At 39.5% G+C, this 10,493-nt stretch overlaps 1 protein-coding gene across 1 annotated transcript; it reads left to right on the forward strand.

Moving 5' to 3' along the window:
• The first annotated feature begins 7,279 nt into the window (after positions 1–7,279).
• LOC134800059 (cytochrome P450 6B6-like) lies at positions 7,280–9,493 on the forward strand. The gene is made up of 2 exons (XM_063772516.1): positions 7,280–8,656; positions 9,007–9,493. The coding sequence occupies exons 1-2, from the start codon at positions 7,297–7,299 to the stop codon at positions 9,174–9,176; spliced, it is 1,530 nt and encodes a 509-aa protein (XP_063628586.1). The 5' UTR covers positions 7,280–7,296; the 3' UTR covers positions 9,177–9,493.
• Positions 9,494–10,493: the final 1,000 nt, after the last annotated feature.

Here is a 10,493-nt window from a genome sequence, read left to right on the forward strand (position 1 = left end):
TCCATTTTCATAACTTTGACGATAAACAGGAAAAGCCACCTCACCCCGAGTCCCTCGTATTTGGGGTGAGTTGGGTTTTCATTAGGGATGTACCGACTAGTCGCCGACTAGTCGGGAAAGCCGACTATCCGGCCACATTTGTAGTCGGCGATTAGTCGGCAAAAATGGCCGATTAGTCGGCACTTTATTAGTGAAAGAAAAACAGAAAAAAAAAGAAATCAACTGTCAATATTTGCCATACGTTTTTTATGTCTATTTTACTAAAATACCTATTCAGGGTGCATACGAAAATTTTTGTTCATATAATTGATTTTCCTCTACAGGTCGATCTCAAATTATTCTCGTGTAATTTCGTATGCAAGTTCGATAGTATTTTTTTTTTATTATTCAGTTTTTTTTTAATGGTGGAGTCATGAGGAACTATTAATGATATTGCAAAATTTAGAGACTTAGTCACGGCACGTTGCTCGTAAAGACGCTGACCACAGGGGATAGGTTCTTAACTGGCGACTATGTACGGGAAATAGAGCCTTGGAAATACCTCCTACAAGCTGTACTGACGGTCTGCTCAGGATCGCAAAACGAAAGTACATACACCTTTTAGCCAAGCTAAATTATGATGAATAGCGCAACCAAAAGGAGCAAAACTATTGATTTCACCTGAACTTATATGAAACGAATGATCTGGCCGACTAGCCGACTAGTCGGCCGACTAATCAGCCATTCGAGCGCCGATTAGTCGGCTAGTCGGCTAGTCGGCCAAATCAATAGTCGGTACATCACTAGTTTTCATACAAAGGTGATTTTGGAAGATTGATGGATCGATTTTTTTTTAATGAATATTACTATAGCTCCATTTTAAATTGGAATACATTATTTTTGTAGCAGTAGCCTTAAAAACCCATCTCACCCCCCTTTCAATCCTTCTCTCCCCATTCATAACCCAACTCTCCCCGCGAAACCTACTCACCCCATTTTACGGTACATCTACAATTCATTAAAATCATCCAGGGTAAACATACATCCAATCTTAAAAGCCGGCACCGCACTTGCAACACCCTCTGGTGTTGCAGGTGTCCGTGTGCGACGGTAATCGCTTACCATCGGGCGATTCGTCTGCTCGTGCCTCATATATCATAAAAAAATACCGATCTGCCGGAAATCTGTGTACATACATTATTAGTTTGTATGCACAGTCGACGTCAAAAATATGTTTACACTCTTGCACCTTACTCCTTTGCAATAAGGCGAACAATGTAAACATATCTTTGACACCGACTGTATAAGCATAGTCCATGTACAATCACGCTCCGCCATTGTCGAGCCATTTAGGGTCCTAGCTAAATTGGTTGTTCAATACTTATGGTATGGAAAGTCCAATTTAGGTAGAACCCTAAATCGTCAACAATCTCGGAGCGTGACTGTACATGCAGCAGGTTGAGATGAGAGAGATAGGTTTTAATTCTTAATAATTAGATATATGAAATAATGACATGGCAATATACGAGTACCTATGCGTAATGCATATGTATAAATAAAAAATCATCTTTCATTGCGTTATGTAATCGATGTTTATTTAAAGGCAAAATAATCATAATAATACAAATTACAAATAAAAAAACAAACCGCTCCCTGCCGTTCCCGGTACAAAGGTGCCCATGATGCTCGCAGCATTTCCACGCCGGATCACCACGGACAGCCTTAATCGATTATTTTTTATTATGACTTTCATCTTTACTAAGTTTATCCTAACTATAGTCAATTTTCAAATACATACTTAATTACAATGCTTGCCCATACAACCATTTCCAGTCGCCGTTACGACGCGGTGTTGACACATCTTGTGTCGACACCATCTGTTTCGGTCACAATTCCAGTCGCAGAGTCGTCGCCGTGTCGACACAGTTACCAGAAATGGGGAAGGGTCGACACATGACACAAAGTGACATAAAGTGTGGTCGCCGTGTGCACACATTGTTTCGGGTTTGCGACTACTTTATGCCAAAATCATTCGTTCATTCGTTCATTTTGTTCCTGTCAAATGGAAACTGTCAGATGGAAAAATACTTAAATAAAAATAAGTGACATTAATACGCCATCTCTTAAACGGATTACAAGACGTAATTATATATTGTTTGCATTTATATTACAATATGACTTAAATTATTATGGGGAATTAAACTGCTCGAGTGATTTGATAAACTAAGTGTAATATAATCAACGCGCCACCACATTGTTTTAGTTTAGCCGGAAATGAAATTGTTTACTTCTCAGTGCCTGTGTTCATAACTATATTATTTGAAGCATTTTTAGTACTTCGATGCGTATACTATACTTAAATAACAGAAATAACGCTTTACATACTACGAAACTTGTTAATTATGATGTATAAATATGGTTCAAGGCTGAGAAATATTGCAGTCACAAATGTTTCGACTTTGTGTCGACTCTGTGTTGACACATGACACGCGCTGTCAAAAGTAATAACAAAGTTACTGGTATGTTACTGGATTTGCAAAATGGCTCCTTGTGTTGATTTGTTTTCAGATATTCTCAAAGTGTAAAAATGCCGTGGTCAGAGATGGGCATTAATCGATTAACTGTTTATTCGACTAATTAATGGAATAAAAAAAGTTAATTCTCAAATTTTAATCGCGATTAGTTTAGTCGACCTAACATAGATTGAAATTGAATTAATCTGAATATTAATCGAATAAATTATCGATTAAATCTCGATTGAAAGTTGACAGGGGGCCATTTTTGTACGTAAAAATAATAGAAATGTCTTGCATGCAGATGGTAGCAAAACACTTTGTCATAAAAGTCGAGATGGGTGTCGATATATAGGTTTTAGGGAGTGCCGATTTCGAAAATAATGACCATTTTGGAATCCGAAATGGCGGCCATGCACTGTGTCATAAAAGTCGTCATGGATGTCGTTTTATACGTTTTAGGGGGCCCCAATTTTGAAAAAGATGACCATTTTGGAATCCAAAATGGCGGCCATGCACTATGCCATAAAAGTCGTCATGGGTGTCGTTTTATAGGTTTTAGGGGGCGCAGATTTCGAAAATGATAACCATTTTGGATTCCAAGATGGCGGCCATGCACTATGTCATAAAAGTCGTCATGGATGTCGTTTTATAGGTTTTAGGGGGCCCCGATTTAGAAAATGATGACCATTTTGAAATCCAAAATGGCGGCCATGCACTATGTCATAAAAGTCGTCATGGGTGTCGTTTTATAGGTTTTGGGGGGCGCAGATTTAGAAAATGATAACCATTTTGTATTCCAAAATGGCGGCCATGCACTATGTCATAAAAGTCGTCATGGGTGTCGTTTTATAGGTTTTAGGGGGCGCAGATTTCGAAAATGATGACCATTTTGGATTCCAAGATGGCGGCCATGCACTATGTCATAAAAGTCGTCATGTATGTCGTTTTATAGGTTTTAGGGGGCCCCGCTTTCGAAAATGATGACCATTTTGGAATCCAAAATGGCGGCCATGCACTGTCATAAAAGTCGTCATGGGTGTCGTTTTATAGGTTTTGGGGGGCGCAGATTTCGAAAATGATGACTATTTTGGATTCCACTTTTATGACAAAATACGTAGCCGCCATCTTGGATTATAAAATGATCATCGTTTTCGAATTCTGCACTCCCTAAAACCTATAAATCGACATCCGTGACGACGCAAGTTATCTTTATTTTCAGATCTAACAAATTGCTACAGAATACAAAGGACAAAAAAGAAGCGAGGAGGTAATGAAACATGCAAAAATACAGATGATTCCTCGACGCAATTGGGTGATTCTTAAATTGTGTCCAGATTTTTTTTGTCATAAAAGTTTATATTTTTCACATATTACTAAATCTATGGCAAAAGTTATAATATTGCAATGGATTCCATCGCATGTAGGTATAAGTGGCAATGAGACAGCTGATGCATTAGCAAAACAGGCATGCAGCGATGGCATTGAATTTCACTTGAAACATTATATGGGGGCAATAATGACTGTTTACATTTAGTCAAATTAAAGTGTCGCGAATTGTGGAAGGAATATTTCGACGAGAGATCTAGGGACAAAGGTATTTGGTATAAGACAATACAGCCACAACCCTTTAATTCTCCTTGGATTGATAATAGTGTGTTGTGTAGGCAGGATCTAGTTTTATTATTGAGATTGCGCTCTGGACACATTCCATTGAATAAGTTCGCCTACCTCATGCGTAAAGTGAATTCGGAATTATGCACCTTATGTAATCGCGTCGAGGATGTGTATCATATTTTAATGGAGTGTGTCCGAAATGAGCGACTTAGAAGACAGATATTTCATGACAATGACAGTTCCATTGGGTTATGTAATACCTACCTTTCGAACCCCATGTCTGAGGTTGTTGAAAAGGTACTAAATATTGTTAAGTGCGGTCTGAGGGACAGAAATGTGTGATGTAATTAAACTAGATATAGCTATTTACTTTCTTTTAACTTTGTTAATTAAGTCTGTTTTTTATGGGGTGACATATTCGTTCAATCGAAAAAGCCCCTTAATAAAGGAAAAAAAAAAAAGTTCCGTGACATTTCGACCTTGTAATTTTTTAAGTAAATGTTTTTGTTTATCTATGAGGATCTCACTAGAATAGTATAATCAAGGTATGTTTATATTTGATGAATGAAATAGTAACGCAAAAAAAAAATATATTTGTGTCTTATATTCCTGCCGAAGACTTTTATTTTACCTTTTCCTTCTACACAAGTTTGGCCAAGTAATAAGAATTTAGGGCACTCAATTTTATTTTCACTTCTACAACAGTAAAGCTACGAGGCCATGTTTTGGTATCGTTTTCGTATAAATTCGCAGTACCAAATTTAGTTAAGGTATCACATTGACACCATTCCGAAGTAAAAACATATAAACTTATTAAAATACTTTCTTTTAAACTCCTCTTCACGCTTAAACTGCTGAACAGTTTTAATTTAAATTTGGTACACATATATTTTGAGTCCCGAGACAGGATATAATAAGTTATCTCAAAAATCACCCTTTAAAGGTGTGAAATGAGGTGTAGGGGGGAATTCAGAATTGACTTCTTGAAGTTAATACTGTTTAAGTTTAGGTTTGAAGTCATGTTTTTATCATTTTTAACTAAATCAAAGATGTAGACCATCCCAAATTTCATATAAATCGGTTCAGCGGTTATTGATTTCCCGTACAAATTTCCACGCCACTTTTCACACCTTCAAAAGATGATTTTGGTTATAAGATCTATCCTATGTCCTGTTCCGGGACGCAAACTATTTCTATACCAAATTTCAACGAAATCGGTTCAGCGGTTAAGCGTCAAGAAGAGTTTCAAAAAAACCGGCCAAGTGCGAGTCGGACTCGCGTATTAAGGGTTCCGTACATTAGGTCCGACTCGCGCTTGACTGCACATTTCTAATAGGTTTTCCTGTCATCTATAGGTAAAGAACTATTTTGTGTATTCAGACGGACATACATACAGACGCACGAGTGATCCTATAAGGGTTCCGTTTTTTCCTTTTGAGGTACGGAACCCTAAAAAGATTTATTTTTATTTTGTGGAATGGTGTCAATGTGATATCTTAAATGGATTCAGCACCCCAGATTTATACGAAAACGATACCAAACACGGCCTAGCACCTTCACTGATATAGATATATCAAGATAAAATTGAGAGCCCTAAATAAACTTTCAAGAGCGGATATCTCAAAAACTATTCAACATATCGAAAAAATTGACGGAATTAACTTGTAACAAATTAAATTACCTTTCATTTTGTATAAGTGGCCATGTCGCTGAGATGCATAGTTTCCGAGATATAATCGAAAAACGGGAAAATGGGACCTTCAAAGCCCCCTCTCTCCCCCCCGCTCAAGGGCTACGGCCGGGGACTTTTGATATGTTCACCTCCTAACTTGTCAAACCGAGTTACGGAGTCAAAAATTGTGTTCCGAGCATTTCCCTCTACAACTTTTGGAGCATTCGTTGCCTGACCTAAGTAGCTTATTGAATTTCTTTAAAAACTTTTCTGTAAAAGGTTGACGGGTGTTGGGTGTTTATATGGTTTCGGTCGATTATTATCATTTGCATTGCCCATGATGACTTACTAGAATTACGAGCACACGAGACACTAATAGTAGTTTGACAAACCTTGGTTTTCAAGAGGTATTTTATATTGACATTTGCTGTCACAAATTTGCTGTCAGATTTAGTCGCAAACCGCACGCAAAGTGCACACAAATGTGTCGACACCTTGTTACGGAAAAGTGTAGACACGGCGACGACACTTTGTTTCGAAACAATTCTAGACACATTGTGTGGACTCTGTTACGACACATCTGACATTTAGTTACCACTTTGTGATTCTGCGACTGGAATGGTTATATGGGTGGTTATACCTTGCTTGGTATTTTGATAACTATATATGCAGATGCAATTTATCAAGCGTTTATCAAGGCATAATGCCGTTATCATAGTAGACTTACCTAATCTTATGTGCAAACCCCGTTATCACCGGTATAATTTGATTGAAATGCAAGGGTTGGCAGTGACTCCCCCACCGTGCGGGTAAAATTCCGCAAGCTATAGGGTAAAAGTACGTATATGGGGTAATTGTTCGCATCAAAATTTCAATGGAATTGTCAATAAAATAAAGTTTAACTAATTAATATTTATGAAATTGTCCAGTGACATGTAACGAAGCCATACGATAAATAAATAAATTGTCTGATCAATATCCACGTACTAAGAATATTAAATAACTATTAATACTTTACTTATGATTGCATCAAACTTTACTTAAATTAACTATAGAGGTCATAATTATACATCAATAATGCGACGTGAGTCGAACTGTTTTCACTTTGCGTCCGCAGCTCACGTGGTTCCAAAATATTGACACAAAGGACATAAAATCCTGCTAATACACACTTCGCTCCCATCACCTTTGCCGGTGAACGGTACACCGCGATCTCTTAAGGGACCCACTGATTAACAGTCCGCCGGACGGTATCGGCCTGTCAGTTGTTCGGAACTGTCAAAATTTTGTTCTAACTGACAGGCCGATATCGTCAGGCGGATTGTTAATCAGTGGGCCCCTTTACCCACAGCGTACTCTTACCCCGAATGACTCTATACATGTTATATATGTGCAGTGCCAACCCTTGCATTTTCAATACAATTTCACCACTGATAACGGGGTCTGCTTATGTTATTTAAAATGTCTGGACCATATCTATTTACTCAGTTATCAAAGTGGAACCGAATAGTGAAGATGATCGTTGTATTGCTAGCAGTACTAGTTGTAGTCATCTACTATTTCGGCACCCGTAATCATGACTATTGGGTCAAGAGAAATGTCAAGCACGACCCCCCGGCGTTTCTGTTCGGGAACAACTACAAGGGCTTCATTGGACGGCAAAGCGTCACAGAGGTAGCCAATGACGTCTACAACCGGTTTCCAAACGAGAAAGTCGTCGGCTTCTACAGGGGCTCCACTCCAGAGCTATACATAAGAGATCCAGATATCATCAGAGATCTACTGAACAATGATTTCGCTCATTTCTATCCTCGGGGACTAGGACGAAACCCAAAGGTAGAGCCATTGGCAGCGAACTTATTCCAAGCGGAAGGAGATCTATGGAAGCTTCAACGACAGCGATTAACGCCCGCGTTCACGACCGCTAAGCTGAAGGCGATGTTCCCGCTGGTGGTGCGGTGTGCGGAGCGCCTGCAGGGGGTGGCGAGCGATGCCGCGGCCCGGGCCGACACCTGCGATGTGCGCGAGCTGATGGCGCGATTCACCACAGAATTCATCGGAGCCTGCGGCTTTGGCGTCGATACCGACTCCCTCGGTAATGAAGACTCGGCCTTCAGAAACATCGGCAGGATGATCTTCGCTACCCCACTTCCTATCGTAATTAAGCTCATGTTATGGCAACTTTTTCCACCGCTAAGATCGTTCCTTTATGTTGCCAATCCGAAAGTTCGCGATGGCATTTTCGATTTGGTGGTAACAGTCAGAAAAGATAGACAATTTAAGCCTTCTGGTCGTAATGATTTTATAGATCTACTCCTAGAATTGGAGAGCAAAGGAAAAATCGTAGGAGAATCAGTTGAGCACCGTAACGCTGACGGGTCTCCCGTAATTGTGGACATGGAGATGGATATCAAAATGATGGCTGCCCAAGTGTTTGCATTCTTTGGTGCAGGTTTTGAAACTTCGTCGTCTGCTACAAGCTTTTTATTGCACCAACTGGCATTCAATCCTGAAACACAAACCAAGATCCAGTCGGAGATCGATGAAGTGTTACAAAAATATGACAATAAGTTGTGCTACGACGCCGTAGCGGAGATGACGTTGCTTGGTATGGCTTTCAAGGAGGCAATGAGGATGTTTCCATCGCTGGGCGTACTAAACCGCTTGTGCGCTCGGACTTATACATTCCCTCAACTGGGTCTGACTATTGAACCTGGAGTAAAAATTGTGATCCCAGTGGAGGCGCTGCAAAATGACGAGAAGTATTTCGATAACCCGCGGGAATTCCGGCCGCAGCGATTTACTTCCGAAGAAGTGCAGAAGCGACATAAATACGTATACTTACCTTTCGGAGATGGGCCAAGAGCGTGTATAGGTGTGTTATGTCATGTTATGTAAACAATTTTTAAGTCAAATATTCCAACTATTTACTCTTATTCTAAGGATCTCTAACCATCGGTGATGCCCGCATGCAACCTGGGGGCCTACCGTGAACCACGTTCGACGTGTTGGCTCTCTTTCGCACTTCTAATTCGTACGTAATTATGACAGGGAGGCAACACTTCGAATGTGGTTCGCGGTAGGCTCTCTGATTTCTTAGCTAGATCGTTTGTTCACCGTTAATGGAGATCATCCTAAGCTGTAATTTTTTGACATCTAATAATGAGTTTGTATAAGTGCTTAAGCTTTGTAGGTCTAGTTTCTGTATTGGCTCTGATGTTATAGGATCACGTCTAGGCGAGATGCAGTCACTGGCCGGGATGGCAGCAGTGCTGCAGCAATGCAGCGTGTCGCCGGCACCCGAGACCCAGCGTGTGCCGTCGGTCAATTCCCGCTCGAACGTTGTACAGGCCGTGCGGGGAGGATTACCACTCAAACTCACCAATAGACGTTAAAAGAGAAAAGTGTCATAGGACCATACGAATTACCTACTAGGCAGGCTATACTTGACTACGACGATGTTGTAATAAAATGAAAACAATCTTAAAACAAAATAACTCAGCGGTAAAACTACAATCAATAGATAAAGCGAGCGGATATCGTGTTTTATTTTGTTCAGAGCTGTATAAAGTTACCGATATCTCGTTCCTAACAGGCAATTGGAAAGTTAGTTGTGAACGAGCCAGTAGCTACAACGGCATTATAGGTTAAAGTGTTGGGGGCATGTCGTGTCGCGACCTCTTGCGATAAATGCTTGCTACATTGAGCCGTATAATGGTAACATTCCATTTCTGACCGCAGCTGCACTACTGGTACTGAAGGCGTCGGTGTTTTTGTCAATTTCCATAGTAAAATGAACAGTAGTGCAGCTGTCGTTGGAAATGGACTGTCACCTTAAGGGTCCAGCCAAGTGACAATATTTTAATAGAAAACGTAACTTATAAATGTAATTTTAATAACAAAACTTCCGTGAGACACAGACATATTAAATATATTAAAAACGGGTCACTCACGTATTTTAAGTCGAAAAACGCTCGACATGTTTCACTCCGTACCAAAAAAAATGTAGATGAGCACGTGACTCTTCTTCAACATAAAAATTCGGTTGTCTACTAACTTTGTTGTTTTCGTAATTTCGTGTAGCATGCGACAGTGGAGACACCTCCTTTTGATACCAATGATGTGATAACACTATCGTAACATTCGTATGCGGGCGCTCTAAGAATCAATGAAGTAGGTACACTTGGTACACACAATTTTACAATGTTTTCATATTCTTGGTGCTGTGATTGTTGGCAAAATGAATTTATATATGGCAGCAAAACTTTCTTTTGACGAACTAAAATGATTAGTAGGAATTCTTTACAATTAAATTGTCTTTGCAGTTTTCCACTTCACCGAACAGAATATAGTGACGACGTTTTTTTTTTATTTTCAAAGGCGCTGTGCATAATTTTTAGACTTGATATGTAAGATTTTTTAAAGAATCTCAGCGGTATATTAAAAACAGCGAGAGGAATAAATCTCGTGCTAGATAAGAAAATAAAAAATATCGTTGATTAGAAACTGAAGAAACCTTATCAAGGCATTATAAGAAATTTCTGACTTTCTCGTGTTTATCAAGTCACAATAAAGACATTACTTTTTACGAGTAAATAGTATACCTACCTAAAGTAAAACTCGCCAATGTTTCTCGGTTTCGTAATTTTATTTCGTGTGGCATGCCACAGGATGTGGAGGCGTTAACACAACATTCGTATGCGGCCGCCGTA

The sequence above is a fragment of the Cydia splendana genome, chromosome 19 (assembly GCF_910591565.1).
Source record: "Cydia splendana chromosome 19, ilCydSple1.2, whole genome shotgun sequence".
NCBI lineage: Eukaryota > Metazoa > Arthropoda > Insecta > Lepidoptera > Tortricidae > Cydia > Cydia splendana.

Excerpts from the sequence above, each read along its gene's own strand:
- LOC134800059 (XM_063772516.1), top strand. The coding sequence starts at position 7,297 with ATGATCGTTGTATTGCTAGCAGTACTAGTTGTAGTCATCTACTATTTC. Across the intron at positions 8,657-9,006 it reads TGGGCCAAGAGCGTGTATAG|GATCACGTCTAGGCGAGATG; the intron begins GTGTGTTATGTC and ends CTGATGTTATAG.